Here is an 18,236-nt window from a genome sequence, read left to right as displayed (position 1 = left end):
TATCACCTTATTTGCCATATGAGTTCTAGTCGTATTCTCATTTTCTGACAGGTGGTTTGTGTTCTTATAAGTGTTATTCTTACAACACTTTATAAGAGCTAATTAAGGCTGTTCCATTTTTATGTTCCTCTGACTGTTTTCTTTGCATCCTTTGAAACTTTTGCTGTATTTTCCCTAGATCTCTTTTCTTTTTAAGTTGGTACCATATTCAAATATAATACTTAGTTTAATGAGCCAATCAGATCTACCTTTCTTATGTTTCCTAATACTTGTAAAAATTTTCCATTCTGAGTACTTTGCCTTATTCTTTCTGCCCTGTGAATGCAGTGATAGTTGTCACCTGATGTGAATAACATGCTATGTAATGGTGCCCTTCTATCTGCACGGAGGACACAAAGAAGATTATTCTTTTCCTCATATTATTTTAGATAAAAATATATTTCCTGTTTTTTTAACTTTCATTATGTTATGTGAACTTTTAAAAGGTTTTCTTATTGAACTTTTAAAAGGTTTTTTGCACTAGGTTGCTGGAGCTATTGCTCCATAGTTGAGTACTTCCTACTACATGCAAGGCCCTGAGTTCAATTCCCAGCACAGCAAAACAAAGTATATATTATACTAAACTTCTAGATAATTTTTAGGATGAGAGAAAGTAATATTCTTCAGTTTCAGTGTTTTTTAAATTTAATTAGAGAATTCTTTCTGTCATTACTAAGTTATATTTAGTCTGGCAAGATGTATCCATTATTATTAATAGTCATAAAATACATATTAAAAGTCACTGATAGGAATTATTTTAGGGGAGGAGTGCTTACTCAGGATACCCAAAGGAAACATGCTTCATTAGATAATTTTCCTTAATGTTCTTCAATAATACTTTTCCTAGGCTCAAAGGAGAAAGTAAGCAGGTGCTAGAGTACAGAAGAAAGCTAGATGACATTGCCTGTTGGTTAACCAAGGCGGAGAGCGCTGTGCAAAAGAGGCCAACTGCGGAGCTGGGAGAAAACCTGCAAGAATTACAGGTAAGTGACATCTGTGTGTCCGTACCTGCCGTGTCTTCGGAGGCAGGAACATTCGCCTAAGCATAAGGTTTGGGTGGCTGAAGAGGAAAAGGGAAAGGGAGTTTGTGCTTTGTGATAGGCGTGGCAAGCCTGAAAGAAGCGTTGTTTGGTTTAAGGAGCAGCTATAACTTTGATCTTGCAGACATAAAGCTTCATCCACATAAAAAGGACAATTATCACATGGTCTCAGTAGTAAACCAAAGGCCTTTAGGATATTTTAAATGGACTTTGTCATTTTCAGAAAATAGTAGGACTGCGAAGTATAGGTTTGTGCTTTTAGATTCAGAAGATAATTATTGATGATGATGTGTAAATTAAGTTTCACAATAAAACCCTTGAGTGACAGACGGAGTAACACACCAGTGTTTACCTTAGATTGAGTGTCATGGTTATTTAGTTATAATATCTTTGTTGATTTGCAGCGAACAATAACTTACAATTGTATTTGTTTATAATGTATAATGATACACAAAGATAGATATGTAAACATATTCAAATATGCATTTTATATCCAGAAGTATTTATATTTTTGTGTTAATAATTTAAATGTTTCAGGCTAATCAGCATGATGTGTTCATATTTTTTATTAAAATATTTTATTGTGTATACTTACATATTTGTGTATAAACCTGTGCATATAAAAGTACTTATCAATATGATAAAAGATTTGGGTTTTGAGGAAAATGATTAAGGCATTTTGAGGAAGAAACTTCTAATAATGATGAAAAATATCATGAGACAAAGTTGATTTTCTTTTCAAAATGTGAGTATATTTAATACCTTGTTTTACCTAAAATGTTCAACAGTTTTTTTAGTACTGTCCTTTTGTACACAGGCTGGGAAGAGCTGCAGAGGGTTGAACAGTATCCGAGTATTGAGGCACAGTAGTAGGAGGGAGGTAGGAATAGAACGTTTGAGCATTGTAAATACAGTAATGTCATAGGATGCTATTGAGAGAGTGAGTGTCAGCCAGCATGCTTTGTGCACAGGTGCACACAAACGAACCTTACTGTGTGTCCATTCTGTATCAGTTATGGTTTGCTAACATGGGTGCATGTTTCCTGAAAGCTCATTTTTTACATAAGATATTAAAATTGTACATCTGTAGGAATGCTTCCCCAAGAGGTTTCTAATGTACTTCCTGAACTTGGCTCTGCAGAACAGTTAACTACAGCTGTTTTCTGACTCCTTTAGGACTTAAGGCGAGAGATGGAAGGCCAAGCGGAGAAACTCCAGTGGCTGAATAGAACTGAGCTGGAAATGCTTGCAGATAAAAGTCTGAGCTTACATGAAAGAGACAAACTTTCAGAAAGCCTAAGAAGCATAAACACAACATGGAATACGGTGTGTGTGTGGAGTTGCTGTAACACCTTTGTCATAGCCACTAATTTCATGATCAAACAAGGGGAATTTTGTAACTGATTTACCATTGCATTATATCCAGGATGGGCACATTTTATTAATACTTGTGTTTACAATATTTTCATCTGTCATAGACAGAAGCATACTTTGTCAAAGAATACTTTTTACTTTGTATGCGACTTTTTTGGCCAAAAGGATTTTATATATATATGTGTGTGTATGTGTATAAATAAAATTATATTATATATTATATGTATATTATATAATATATAATGCATAGTGATACACAAAGATAGACATGTAAGCATATTCAGATGTATATTTTATATCTAGAATTATTTAGGCAATAAAATGCCAATAATTTTCTGAAATTGAAGGCCTTAAAATAACATCCCAATGTTGCACATATATATTTATTTGCAATGATTTTATTCATTCAGTATATGTCTACTAATTTCCAGTGGAATATAATGGTGTGCCTACAAATATGACTAAAGTGAGGTCCTTTATCTCAAACCATTACTTTTTGCAGTGGAAATGGTTAAAGGTAGAGATGAAGTCAGATTTCTTTGTATTTTGGCCTGGTTCATGCAGTCTCGGAGTAGGTGGTCTGTGTGGGATGTCGCATGAATATATTCTTACCATATGTTCATTTGCATGGACCTCTTATAAAAGTCACATTTTCTTTTTGATATTAACATAGTAGCCATTATCCTATAACTAATGAGGCAGGTGCATCATTGATCTAGCCTCTTTAATGGAGAATTACTACCTTGAAGAACCGTTGTTCCTCACATATGTGTGTATGTTTGGCCTGGACCTCTGTCTGTGCACTAGACTTGCTAATAAAGCCTCCTGTCAACACCTCTGCTGACGACTGATAGGCACCTTAGACTGACATGCACGGTTGAGTTCCTGATTGCCACCTGCTGCCCGTGCCTTATCATGCCTCACACCTCCATTCGTGGCAGTTACATTGTTGTCATCCTTATGTCACAAACTTTGGAGTCAGTCTCACAGTGCATATGTGAATTATATCTCAAAAAGAGACAAAATCCCCCCCAAACCAAGCACAGTTACCTTAGGGTCATCGTATCGGCTTCTTTTATCTACTTGATTGACCATTTAATGAATGGCTAAAAGACTATAGATGATAAGGCAAAATACAGTAGGGTTTTGACAGTTGTAGATGTTGGGAGGCCCATGGTGTTTTCTGTATAATTCTTTCTACTTTTCTTAGGTTGGAAAAAATCATAAATCTGACCACATCTCATTGCCCTCATTGCTCCTGAGTTGTGTCAAGTCATGATTATCATTTGTCTTGATTACTTCAGAAACCTGCTGCTGGTCTCCCAGCTTCCTTGTTTGCCTTTGTCAATCTCCTCTGAATGAAGCAGCCAGAGTGATTTGTTAAAATGTAATTCAGATCCAGTAACCCCACCAAGCAAGGTCTCGAAGGCTTTTCCGTCTTACTCTGAGTAAAAGCCAAAGAACACATACTGTGAGGCATAAGGCCCCTCGCGGTCTGGCTTGCTGTTATCTCTGTCTTTATCTGCTACTCTCCCCCTTATACTCCTTCCTGGACATGTTGGCTGCCTTGTCACTTGCCTGCTTCAGTTTGTCCACATTCAGTCTGAGCACACATACTTATTTAACACAAAGGATTCTCTATGTCAATTTGGGATACTATATTAGACAATACTGAAGCTTCTATTGCTGCAGTCTTTTATATAGATTTTAATATTGTTTGTTTTGGGGAATTATGAATGTATAAGACTAAGCAATGCTTATTGTGCAAAAAAAAAAATCTCACAACTCTCTTTAGGAAACACTAGCATGGGGTATTTCATTGATTTACTCTTTTATTAATTCAGTGGGTTTTTATTGGATTCACACCCTACACAAGGCATCATTTTAAGTGCCAGGAATACAGAAAGGAGTATGGCACTGCTTCTCACACAGAGAGCTTGTTGTGGGTGAGACAAAAAGACAAGCGAGTGTAGCCCAGAAGCATCCATTGGAGTGATACAGGCAGAGCACTGGCTTGGCTTTGGGGGTGAAGCATGGAGTGTTTAGGGCAGGAGGTCACATCCTGGTTAACTTGTGAAGGATGAGTAACTATTGGTCAGGTGAAGAGTGGAGGGAAGGGCATTGCAGGGAGAAGTAGCAGCAAAGGAAAGGGTCATATAGAGACAGAATGAACCCAGGGCCCCTGGGTCCCAGATGCAGCTCAGTGTGGAATGCGAGGCTTAGAGCTGCTTACACAGTGCAGAGCCTGGCAGCCTGCACATACATGGAGCTCCATGGAATTGGCACTTTGAAAATAGTCCACTGCTTTGAGGGTGGTGGACACCTATTGATGTATTTTAAAGAAGAAAGTTACATTTTTGAAGGTGCACAGCAGAGATGGGTGGAGTAACTCCAGGAGTGGATACAGGAAGACCGTTAGAGTCTAGAAAAAAGTTTACGAAGAGAATTTCAGGGAAAATAGAGAGTATGAATTCAGATTTGGACGTGTCTGAATATCCCATTAATCGAAAGAGCTGAACTACAGCTGGGGGGAGTGAGAGACTTCATTCTTAGGAAACTCCAGAGGATCGATGAGACCAATGGAAACCAGGACCCAGAGAGAATCCCAGGACAAGGCTAGGAAGACCAAAACAATGAAGTGCAGAGCAGTGGTGTTTGGGGGATGAGCAGAGGAAGATGAGCTGGTGAAGGAAACTTAGAAGAGGCAGTCGGAGAGGTGGGAGAAAGTGAGGATCACAGGGTGTTGATGGAATTCAAGGGACAGGGATGGGGTGCCTCGGTTCACAGCAGCTAAGAGCTGGCTGGTGTTCTTGACAAATGTCAGCAGAGTCTCGGCCCAAGCAAGGTTGCAGCTGATAGTGAAGCTGGAGACCAAAGCTCAGCTGTTAAGGGGAAGAGAAGCAGCACAACTATCATTTAGAAAAACACCTCTCTTTTGAAACTGCAACCATCTTTATTTATCTAGTATTCTGTTTCTCTTTGGCCTGCTGCTCTAGATCTGCAGAGAAGCACCCAGCACACCGAAGGAAACTGCCCAGGAGTCCTGCTCTGTTTCACAGACACGGATTGCTGGTAAGATACACTTCATTCCTTAAGTTCTTAAAGCAGCATAGCAGAACGTACAATACGAGCATCGTATTTGAGCTAGGAAGGCTTATTTAAAAGCATCAGGCAATGGTGGCTTATTGTTCTACTTCTAATTATCGGAAAGGACATCTTTTTTAAGCCCAAGATTTATTTGGCTGTGTGGTGTGGGGGTGGCATTTACTCTCATGACCCTGAGACTTGCTTTTCTCTGGATGAGAGGGGCACCGGGCACCATAGGTCCTGCTGAAGGGAAGGACAGAGGCCAGGGAGGAAAATCAAGGATGTTTTGTGGGTATACACAGCTTTTCAGTCCACCAGGCATCGCTTTTTGCTCCAGGATGTGGTTGCTATTGGTATGTGTGGTTAGGTCCTGATGGTGCCTGAGAAGAGATTTCCATGTCCTTAAAAGCAGGTCAGAGATGGGGCGTGGAAGGGTTTCCTTTTGTCCTTCTCTAGATGAGATGGGAGGTTACTCTCCCATAGCCACTGTCACCCCTGCCTAATAAGCACTCTTGAGCACTCTGCTGTCCTCTTTTGAGTCACCTGGCAAAACCGCAAATGTGATTAACTCCAGATACCCTTCCTGTACCAGCTGCTACTGCGGAATATTCCTCCTCCTCCTCTACGTCCTCGCCCCCTTCCACATTGCACCTGGTATTTTCTCGGGTCTCTCTACTTCCCTAAATCTTCTTTTTTTTTCTTTTTTAAATTTTATTTTAAAAAGAATAGCACATGAGACACAAACAAACAAAAAAGTAGAACAGTAGCAGCATACCAGTATCACGAAAGTAAACAAATTAAAGCAGAAACATTCAAAGTGATACAGGGTCTCAAGACAAATTAATACAAATCAACAGTGGTTGTTACATTGCATATCGCTATCCTCAACTGCATTGCTCAGATTATCAGATGTATGAATGAAAGATTGCTCAAACCATTAAAGAGAATAAGAAAATAATTCTTCAATAAAACCTTACAGATAATACAGATTTTCACTAGACAAGACGGTAGGAGTTCACCATTGTAATTCCATTGCATATTGTTACCTTCAAATCAGTTGCTCAGACCACCAGACACAAGCATGCAAAGCAATCAGAACATAAAAAATTATGACCATTAACTGTTCATTTCAATACACCATCAGACAACAGTCATGCAGTCATCCCAGCTATTTATATATATATTTATGTTTTGCCTTCTTTCTTTCTTTTTTCTTCTTTCCCTCATCCCAGTCATTCCTTCCTTTGAGCAATTTCTTTCCCTTTCCTATCATCTATTGTACCTTTTGAATTTTACCTAGTCTTACAGGCTCCTGCACCAAGGAGACAATATGATGTTTACACCTGTGGGTCCCATTTATTTCACTTACGAGTATGATCTCTAGTTGCATCCACTTACCTACAGAAACCTCAAGTTTATCTTTCTTTATAGCGACTAATACTCCATTGTATAAAAATACCACAACTTTTTTATCCATTCTTCGCTGGATGGACATCTGGGTTGTTTCCAAGATATAGCTATAACAAATTGTGCTGCTATAAACATGGGTGCACATATATCGCTGTGGTATGATGTCTTTAAATCTTCTGGGAAAATACCCAGAAGGGGAATAGCTGGGTTAAATGGGGCTTCTAATCCTAGTTTTGTGAGGAATCTCCAAACTGATTTCCACAGTGGTTTCACCAATCTACACTCTCACCAGAGTTCCTATCTCCCCACAGCCTCTCCAGCATTTGTTACTGGTTGATTTCTTGATGATAGTCATTCTCTCTGGGATGAGATGGAATCTCTGTGTTATTTTAATTTGCATTTCTCAAATAACTAATGACGTTGAAGAGTAAAGGGCTTCTGGGATGTGGGAAAAAAGAAGGGAACGAAGGAGAAATTTTGTATGTATGTATATAAAGGATAGATAACATGGTTGTTCTTCTGTCTTCTATTTCTATGCTGAAAGAAACTGTCAATGGCTGTTTGGTTGACCAGTATTGCATGTCTATATCTGTTTTCATGAGAAGCCACTTTGAAGATATCAATATGTAATACAACCACCATTGTTAATTCCCTACCACTTTGTTTGTAACTCTGTATTGTCTGTATTGTGCTTGTGATATGTTGTAAAATGTTGTATGTCTGTTAATGTTTCCCTCCTTTTATCTTTAAAATAAAAAAACAAAAACAAAAAACAAAGTTAACACTCAAAAGTCAAGAGCATTCTTGTACACAAGTAACAAACAGACTGAGAGAGAAATTAGGGAAACCACACCTTTCACAATAGCATCTAAAAAGATGATATACTTAGGAATCAATCTAACAAAAGAAGTAAAAGATCTACACAGTGAAAATTATAGTACTGGAAATAGGAGATCAAAGAGGGTATCAGAAAATGGAAAGATATTCTTTGCTCATGGATAGGAAGAACCAACATTGTGAAAATGGCCATACTCCCAAAATTGTTGTACAGATTCAATGCAATCCCAATTAAAATACCATTAGTATACCTCACAGATCTAGAGAAAACACTTCTAAAGTTCATCTGGAACCAGAAGAGGCCTAGAATAGTAAAAGCAATCTTGGGAAACAAAGGAAAGGAAGGAGGCATCACAATTCCTGACTTAAAATTATATTATAAAGCTACTGTGATAAAATCGGCATGGTACTGGCACAACAACAGATCTGAAGATCAATGGAACAGAGTAGAAGATACAGATACAACTACAAACTCATTCAGTCACCTTATCTTTGACAAAGGGGCCAAATATGATCAAGGAAGGAAAATAGCCTCTTTAGTAAATGGTGCTGGAAAAAACTGGCTTTCCACATACCGAAGACTAAAACTAGACTCATGTCTTTCACGGTGCACTAAATTAAAGTCAAAATGGATCAAAGATCTAAATATTAAAACAGAAACACTGAATTTATTGGAAGAGAAAGTAGGTAAAAATATTGACGACATTGGGGTAGGTAGAGAGTTCATGAACAAAAACCAAACTGCATAGGAAATACTTCAAAGAATCAACAATGGGATCTCACCTTATTGAAAAGTTTTTGCACATCAAAATAATCATAAACAGAGTAAAAAGAAAATCCATGAATTAGGACAAATGTTAGCCAACTGCCCCTCAGACAAAGGACTTCTATCTAGAACATATAAAGAATTTTAAAAATCATGCCCCCCAAAATTCAAAGACCCGGTGCAAAAATGGGCATCTGGGATGGATACCTAAATCTTCATTATTTCTCTTCTTTCTCTTTTTCTTCTTTTCCTCCTCTTCCTAAAAGAGTCTGAAGCAGTGACAAGTGACAAGATTTTTTTCCTCTTTATATTGAGATTACAGGATTACTGAAGGTTAAGTTTATGTTCTGTGTTGCTTGTATGGCCCATTGCCTTGCAAAAGTGACATCTCAGGCCTGATTGGTTTTCTTGATTAATACCAGCACACGTCACTATTCACTGCTTTGTAAATGTGTGCTCCACTCTGTATGCATGAGGGAAGGATTTGATGTGTTTTATGAAATAGAATTAGTTGTTTTACTGTCATCATTATAGCAAAGGATCAGGGAAATTTTAATACATACTTGGAGGCACAAAAAGCTGACAACAGAAGTACACTTTCCATTAGAGGTGCATTTCGTCCTTTGCAAGACAATCCTGAAGCTAATCTCAATGTGTCTCTCTCCTCCTATACAATGTTTTTATTTAGCTTTTTCTACCTTTTAAACAATACTAAAAATAAAATCAGTCACTTTACAGTGAACAGTTCTGCGGCATCTAGAGCACCCACCTCTCTCTTGTTCTGAATATTTCCGTCACTGTGAAGTCAGACCTCTTAGTCATGAAGCGGTTTCTCCTCCTTCCTCCTGCTCCGACTTGGCAGCTGCCGCCCTGCATCCCCCCATCTGGATTCTGTCTGTCTGGGACATTTCATGTGAAGGAAGCACAGAATGCCTCTTTCCCTTAGCATATTTTGGAGGTTTACCCATCTCCGCTTCTTGCTGGTTTTACTCCTTTCAAAGCTATGATCACATGGGCTGGGGATTTAGCTCAGTGGCACAGCACCTGCCTGGGAAGCGCAAGGTTGTGAGTTCAATTCCTGATACCGGAAAAAAACCAAAAAAAAAAAAAAAAAGGAGAAACAAAGCTATGATTACCCAACCCGAGTGGACATTAGAACTGAGAGAGGCTGCTGCAGCCCTTTCTCCTGAGTACACCTTGCTGCCTCTCTTTCAAATAATGACTTCATTTAGTTAAAAATTTTTATTAATACGTGACTATAATACCCAATGAATATGCAGTGATTACATTTGTGTGGAGTTTATACCTGTACATAACACATTTTAATTTTTCTTTATTGTCCCCTTTCCCTCCTGTCCCTCTCAGCTCTTTCTAACTCTTGGTTGTCTTCTCCTTTGTGAAAGCTCTATTTCCATTTTTTACTTCAGTTCTTTTTTTAAAAATCCTGTACTCTGAGGCATCTGCTGGTGAGTGTCACACCCCCCATGGTCCAGTCACCTGCCCAAAGCTCCATATGTGAGCACTGTAACAGCCACCTGTGCCCTGTGTCTCTTCTTGTCCACTCGTTGCTTTGAATGTCTGGCCCTGTCATAAGGAGAAATAATGATCATTAGTTAGGGACCACATGTAACTGAACAGCTGATGAGGCATGTCTCTCAGAAACATTTTGAAACATTGTTTTTGGCCCTTGTATCCGCTGTATTAATTTATAATTTGAATCTATGATTTTGTCAAGTTGTGCACAAACCTGTTGGAAATTTGGTTACAGTTGCACTGAACTTATGTTTTGACTAATCCCCATGAATACACCATATACTAAAGTAGGTTTCAGGTGCATTTAGTCATTTATTTACCTCTTATATTGAAATCAAAGAAATGTAACAGTCACCCTCCCCTCATAAATAACAAAAGATGAAGGAAAAGAAAACATTTATCAAATCGTTGGAGAAGACTGGAGTTTCTAACCTTAAAAGGCCTGAGTGATAGCCAGGCGCATTTGCACATGGCCTGTAATCCCAGCGCTCCGCGGCAGGAGGATCCCAAGTTTGAACTCAGCCTGGGCAACTTAGTGATTTAGTGAGACCTTGTCTCCAGAAGGATGAAAACTACTGGGATGCAGCTCTGTGCAAAAGCTCTTGGGTTAAATCTGCAGTAAAGAGGAAGGGGAAGGGGAAAGGGAGGGGAAGGAGAGTGGGGAGAAAGGAAGGGAGGGAGGGAATGAAGAAGTCCTGAGAGAACAACCCCTAAAGAGATTTTTGATTGTCTCATTTTTAACATCCGTATGTGAAAAAAAAACACATTAAAATATCCCCAGATAAAAAGCATCTTTTCAACAATGTGGCATCTTGTTTACACAGAGAATTCATCCAAAATGATAAGGAAGCAGATTAAAAACAGAGTTATGAATTATACCATATTACTTAACAAGCACAATAAATGTTTACTCTTGCTAGTAAAAATAATCCCACATTAAGTAAAAATGGTGAACTCAACTCCATTGAGATGCAGTGTTGATGGTGTAGATGCAGGGTGTTGAACAATTTCATATGCTACTTTGGAAATATAAATTTCCAAGTTTCAAGGAAAACAATTTGATAGTGAGTGTTAAATAAATTTTAAAATATTTTCTTCCCCAGTAATTCTACAGTGGGAGTTCTCTACTAAGGTGGTGATTGGAAATATGGCAAAAACACACAAATATATTCCTTCAATTTAAAAAGAAATTTTTAGGAGTAATCCAAATGTCCAGCTAAAGGAAATGGGTTAAATAAAAGTGAATATATGTATGAATTATAACAATGGTTCATTGCAAGTTAGAGGCCAGTCTGGGCTACAAAGTGAGTTCAAGGCCAACCTGAACTGCATAGCAAGACCCTGTCTCAAAAAAAAAAAAAAAAAGAATTATTACACTGGTATTTATGTTGCTGTTTATTAGGAATGAAATATGCTCAGGCCATAAAGTTAATTGAAATAGAAGAGAAGATTATGAATAAATTTGCTTTTAATTAAGGCAAAACATCTTGACCAAATGAAAGAATGTTCCTGATTCTCTCATGGTTGGTGGATACATGTGATTATAGGCTATGCCACAGCCATTTGATGATAGTCAAATAAAAACCTCTTAGAATTTTTTTTTTAATTTAAAAAATCCTCTTAGAATTTTTATTGAAACTGAACTTTACTTAAATATATGCATACACATGTTATTATTACAGCACTATAATAAAAATGGCAATTTATTTTCACAATACCCTGTTGATTTTTCCCCACATTGCCACATTTTTCATTTCAGCTCATCCTGGCGTCCAAAAGGTGGTGCTAGTCTCATCTGCATCTGACGTTCCCGTTCAGTCTCCTCGCAGCTCGGAAATGTCAGTGCCTGCTGACCTGGATCAAACCATAACAGAACTCGCCGACTGGCTGATACTGATTGACCAGATGCTGAAGTCCAACATTGTCACAGTCGGGGATGTGGAAGAGATCAATAAGACCGTTTCCCGAATGAAAGTAGGTGCATAGTGTGAAGCTCATCACGGCAACACCACAGTACAAAAGTTAGACAACGTCTGTTTTCATCTTTTTTGTTAACTCAGAGAGAATGAGGTTTGAAAAATTCTTTATCTGTCATACAGCTATCCAGGGCTAGCTCCAAAGAATAAAGTTTTTCTTTCATTTGTAAGATCAAGTTGATTGACTCAAGCTAAAGACTCAATGTATTTTTAAAATCCAAAATGGATATCATTGAAAGTTGGGCAGGTTGGTAGAAATGCGAGCTAGTGTGACCCTCACGGCCCAGTGTGATGTGGGATAATTTCCCAACACTCTGTTTTAACTTACGTTTCCTAACGAGCTTGTTTCAGTTCTAATTTTAGAAATGAGATTCTCCCAACGGTGGTTTTATTATTGTACCTGTGCCATCTAATACCAACTTGTAAAGTTCTGTTTCCACAGTTAGGGTGTGCTAGGTTCCGGGCTGTGTTATTATAGAGGGAGATTGAAAAGTGTATTCCACGAAAAATGTGCAATATAATAATAGTAACAGCTATTGCTGACTTTTATTAAGTGCTTAATGTATGTAGGGTGTTGAACAATTTCATATGCTTTGTAATGTATTTTCTTAAACATTTTTTACATGTATTATCTGATTTACTTCTCTAGCAGTCTTGTGAAGTAAATGCTGTTTTTATTCCACATTACTAATAAGCTCACATTTTTAAAAGGCAGAGGCATGAGTGCGTGACAGTATCCAGGTTACAGTGAGGTAACTCTGCAAGGCAGAGTCTAATAAAAGCTGCAGGGCGGGTGCAGGCCACCTGTTAGGGGACCAGGATGAGGAGGAGGCTTGCTTGCGCAGGGCTGATCAGAATTACAGGAAGTGTTTCAATTTAACAACTTCACTACAGTAGAAGACACATTGCTTTACTCCTCCTCCAAATTGCTACCCCTCAATTCAACACGCTCATCCAGTCGTTCTTGCCACTTTCTGAAGCAGTTCTGAGAATCCTCTTTTTTGAGTGTCTTTAGGAGGTACGGTCAAAAATACGGTGAATGCTACTGCAAGTGCTATCCAAAGGAGAAGGCAGGGCTGTAAAAACGGTACAGTGTGTCCTTATCCACCCCATTTGCTGGATCGGGCACAGAGTGACCTACTTTTTCCCAAGTCCAAATGACTGTGGAAGATAAGTGTTTTGAATCAATTCAAGACCTTGAGGCAGCCAGGACAGTGGAACTAAAAACACTCATGGAAGAGGACTTCCTTTTAGAGCGAGAGGGAGGATTTTGAGGGGGTTAATGGCAATGTGCCATTTAGTATACTAAAAATTTTAAAATTTAAACATGTACTATATTTTTCCGTCATACCGTGGACAGCAGTGGAGGACAGGTTGTATGGTTTGGACCTCACAGATAAAGTGAATGCCATTCCAAGTAGAGGGAACAGAGTGAATACAGACACGAGGCTGGGGTTGGGGAAAGGATGGAGACTGGGGTCCACATTGGCGCAATACTGAAATCGAGTGGGAGGAGAGGCAGGGTAGTCAGTTCTCATGGTCTCTGTGGCAGAACGTGCAGGGGCAAAGCCCTGCAGACCTCTAGTGCGTGCAGTCGGGTAGCATCTTTTTCTCCACCCCATTCTCTTTCCTGAATTGGGAACTAAGGATGGGAACTAGGGCTGGCAGTGCTTTTGTAAGAAGATGAAGGTGGATTGGAGATGCTCAAATCAAGGCAAAGAGCCCTTGCTGAGTGGCTGAAATGCTGCTCTTGCAATTAGTGGAAGTAAAGAGAAGAGATGGGAGTGTGAATGAGAGTTTGAGTGATTCAGTTCTGGGGTTGTTGTGTCAAGAGGTCCTTATGCCATTGAGGAGAAGATGATCAGCATTCATGGAAATGTGCTCTGGGATCTAGCATTGAAATCTGTGGGAAATACGTTTAGAAACAGTATTTGTCATGGTAGCCATGATTGGAGTCTACGGAATCAGTGAATTCCCGAAAAGACAGAGCCGGGAAAATCTTTTGCCACGCTCTATGTACTCACTGTAAATTGTGTTTTCTGTTTTTTATGACTGTTTTATTAGTTTTACAATTAAAACACTTGCTTCCTGTTTTCTCATGTGTATCAGTACTGAGAGACAGAATGCACCTAGAATAACAGTTCTTTGGGCTCAAGATGATTTGATTTGCGGTTACTCCAGCGAGCAGTTTCTAGCGTGTCACTCCTATCTTGTCTTGAGTACTGGTAGCATTGTGTACACATCTGATGTACAGTAGATATGTGATGTGTTAGCAGTGAGCACAGCTGTGTTTTCAGAGCATTTTCAGAGGTTTTCTTAATTTAATCTCCTCAGCCTTGATACAGCTGAGCTGTCAATATTTTGTTATTTCTTTTTGTGAAAACTACAACACAGAGGAAACGCACCTGGCTTCATGATCTGTGGAAGAGCTGAGACTTGAACGTAGGACCTCTGACTCCAAACCATGCACTCTTTCTCTACCACACCACTAATGCCTGGTTGTCCCTTAGAGCAGGAAACAGCAGGCTTAGCTCTGATGTGTGCTAACCTGCTTGGCTAAGTTGCTAGTCTTACGGGAGGAAGGATGAACCTGCCTTCATAATCGTTTCCCTTAACAGATCACAAAGGCTGACTTGGAGCAGCGCCATCCTCAGCTCGATTTTGTTTTTACACTGGCGCAGAATTTGAAAAACAAAGCTTCCAGTTCAGACGTGAGGACAGCAATCACAGAGAAACGTAAGTGTAAAATGTAAATTATACGTCAGCATGGGAAGACAGCCTCTCCTCTGTGTCTCTCTCTCTCCCCCTTTTCTCTCTCCCCCACCCACATTGCCATGCAAGCATGTACATATCCAATCCTTCAATTAGAAGTAATATTTTTTCATATTTGCTTCATCATTTATAAAGAAACACAGCCTTTTTTTTCTTTATGAACATTTAACAGTTTGCTATGAAGTTTTTAACATAGGTTTTTTTTTTTTTTAAAACGATGTTGAACTCAGTGGCTCTCATCTCTGAGCTAAATCACTAGTCCCTATAAAAATATTATCTTGAGACAGGGTCTCAATAAATTGTCTATGAACTTGTGATCCTCCTGCTTCAGCCTCCCAAGTAGCTGGGATTCTAGGTCTGTACCACTATTCCTGGCGTTACAATAGTTTTAAGCTGTTCTTTACTGATTCTTTTTCATTGTGCATTAAGATTTCTTTTCAAGAAATCAAAATAATGAAAATTAGGAAATCGCATTCTTCCACTATACTTTCTTCATGAAGACCAGGTATGACCGTGTCTCTTAGTTCACTTTCTCAAAGTTTCTTCCATATTTATTCAGCAACTGCTGTGTGCCTGTGTGACTAGCACCCATTTGGGGATGCTTTAGTTTAAAAAAATTAACTAGAAAATGAACATACAAAACACTAGTATATAAAGATCCCTGTTTAGAGTTTGCGTTTGACTTCAAAAGCATCTTAAATCCGTGTGGCATACAGAAGAATGTCTGAATGCTCAAGAGTGACATCTGGGGAGGGTCACAATCTGCTTCCATCGTCCCGTTTCTCCCCACCCTGCTCAGCCCCATCTGTAACGGTGTATATATATATATATATATTCTTTTAAACGTCCTGACATTTCTTAGTCTCCTTACCTTTATTCATGTTATTTTTTTTCCTCCCCCTGTGAAAATCTCCTCAGCAGCTAAAATGTCACTCCCTTTGTGAAGTCTTTCCCACCTTCTTCTTGTCCCTGAGCACTGTGTTTTCTATCTTTGGTTCCCGCTGTGGCCTTATTCTGCATGATGTCACTGTAGATCTCATAGCTACTTTATTCCTGTCTGCTGTCCATAGAGACTTATTCTTCACCTTTCTGGCCCAATTCAAATTCAACCCAATTCAGATTAGGCACTTAATATATAACGTGCCAGGATGTAAACTGGGAGAACAGAGTCTTCTCAAGGGGAAAAAAACAGCTTTCCCCTTGTCTTTGTTACTTTTCTTGTTGCTGAGACAACACCCAACACCCAAAGTTAAAGGAGGAAAAGTTTATTTAGCTCACAGTTTGGAGAGTTTTCAGTCCATCATCAGCTGGCTCCAAGGCAGGCTGGTGGAGTTCATGATGGTGGAAGACAGCAAAAGCAAGGAGAGAGAGACAAGCCTCTTTCTGTCCCTTATGTTGTATGCAGGCTGCCCACCCCAGGATGCATGTAGCACTCACACCTGTAATCCCAGCATTGGACCACGAATCAATCACAAACTCTAGAAGACCGCAGCCATGACTGCATGAGGCTTTGGGGGGGACTTCTGAATGCAAACCATAACATTACCAAATAGGAGTGTTTTGATTTCAAAATAAATGTAGCATCAAGTTACTGTACAGTGATGTTAGCAAAGCACTTTTAGTATTGGGTGATTTTGATTCATTTTTACTATATAACCTGTTTTTTCTCTTTTTGTTCATTGATTGGTTGATGGTACCAATTATGGGATTCTGTGGTGATCCTATTTCCCCTCTCTTGGCAAGGGAGCACCTCTGTGTTTAGGGCGCTTAGTCACTTCGCTGTGCTGAGACGCGATACATGACATCTGGAACTTAAAGGAAGCGAGGTTTATTTTGGCCCATGTTTCTGTCCGTAGTGCACTGGCTCCAAGGCAGGGCAGTATGGCGGAGGGGTTTAGAGGAAAACTGTTGCTCATGGCAGAGTGGGCAGGAAGCAGAGGGGAAATTGAAGAAGCTGGAATGGGAGATAAATCCTTCTGAGTCGTACCCAAGGTGACCTGCTTCTTCCAGTTGTACCCTGTCTCCTAATGGCAAGTCAGCTGCGTTGCCCCAGTAATCCAGTCAGCTGTCAAAAGCCCCACTTATGAGCAGCTGAGCCTCTAGGGCGGTGGTGGCAAACCTATGACATGCATGCTGCAGGAGGCTGTATCATTGAAAGCTCTGAAAGGTTTGCCACCGCTGCACTAGGAGGACATCTAGATTAAACCAAAAGAGGTTCTACGCTTCTTGCAGTGTCATCTCCATTTTGCCCTTCTTCTGTCTGATATTTTTTTCTCCACTCCCCTCTTTGTTTCATTAAAACTTATTTTAGGGGTTTTTTTGTCTGTGTTTTTCACAGGACTTACCTTCTCGTAAATGTCTTCCCTTTCTCATTGATGCTTTCTTTTGTTTTCTCTGTGTGTGTGCGTGCATGCGTGTGTGCGTGTGTGTGTGTGTTTGTAGACCATGTCTACGTCATCACTCATTACATGAAGACCCCTCAGCTGGAGTGTACTGTGAATAGTAACCTGTTGTATTCATTATTTTCTCACTGCTGAGATATAATACCTGATACCCAGAGCTTGAAGGGAAGATTTATTTTGACTCCCAATTTGCAGAGGATCCAGTCCATAGTTAGCTGGCTCCAAGGTGGGACAGTGTAATAGAGGGGCATGGCAGAGGAGGCTTCCTCCTGGAATGTCTATGGGAAGCAGAGAGAAATCAAGGGAGGAGGAGGGAGGTAGACCCTGCCAGGCCACACCCCAGTGATCCACCTCCTCCCACTAGGCGTCACCTCTCCACACCACATTTAGCTATTAATTCATCAGTGGACTGATCCACTGATGAATATCATGACCCCATGATCCAGTCATCTCCTAAAAGCCCCACCTGTGAGAGCATGAAGCTTTGGGGAAACATCTAGATACAAACCACAGCATTCTACCCCTGGTCTCTAAAAAACTTGTGCATATCTCTTTATGCAAAATGCATTTAGTTCTCTAAAAGTTGCAAAAGTCCTAACAGTTTTGGCATTGTTGAAATGTTCAAGTCCAAACATTCAAGTCTCTGAAATTTAAGGCAAACTCTTAGCTGTGAGTCCCTGTGAAACTCAAAAGAGAGTTAAACACTACTGACCTACAAAGGTGAAGGGTAAACGTTTCTATTCCAAAATGGGAGAAATAGTGGGATAGAAACAAATAGTACCAAGGCAGGGCATACATTAAATTAAATATATTAAATCCCATAGTTCTGTGTCCAGCACTTGGGGGAATCTGCGGCAAGGTGTGAACTCCAAAGGGCTGGGCAACTCCTCCCCTTTGGCATCTCCTCCCCTTTGGCATTGCATGTAGTTGTAGCCTTCAAGGTGCCTCTCTGGGATTGGCTTTGCTCACGTCTTCTGGCTTTCCTCAGATGTTCCACATT

The 18,236-nt window shown here is 39.7% G+C and overlaps 1 protein-coding gene across 4 annotated transcripts in view; it reads left to right on the top strand.

Moving 5' to 3' along the window:
* Utrn (utrophin) overlaps window positions 1-18,236 on the top strand; it is a 506,964-nt gene that overhangs the window by 234,001 nt on the left and 254,727 nt on the right. For all 4 annotated transcript variants that reach the window (XM_005389232.2, XM_005389234.2, XM_005389233.2 and 1 more), the window contains 5 exons: window positions 887-1,022; window positions 2,256-2,405; window positions 5,450-5,525; window positions 11,846-12,060; window positions 14,681-14,798. In XM_005389232.2, the coding sequence (XP_005389289.1) occupies window positions 887-1,022; window positions 2,256-2,405; window positions 5,450-5,525; window positions 11,846-12,060; window positions 14,681-14,798 (695 nt within the window). The remainder of the gene's footprint in view (window positions 1-886; window positions 1,023-2,255; window positions 2,406-5,449; window positions 5,526-11,845; window positions 12,061-14,680; window positions 14,799-18,236) is intronic.

The sequence above is a fragment of the Chinchilla lanigera genome, unplaced genomic scaffold (assembly GCF_000276665.1).
Source record: "Chinchilla lanigera isolate Chin_1 unplaced genomic scaffold, ChiLan1.0 scaffold00035, whole genome shotgun sequence".
NCBI lineage: Eukaryota > Metazoa > Chordata > Mammalia > Rodentia > Chinchillidae > Chinchilla > Chinchilla lanigera.
The sequence above is the reverse complement of the archived record's forward strand: the minus strand, read 5'-3'. Positions and strand labels throughout refer to the sequence as shown.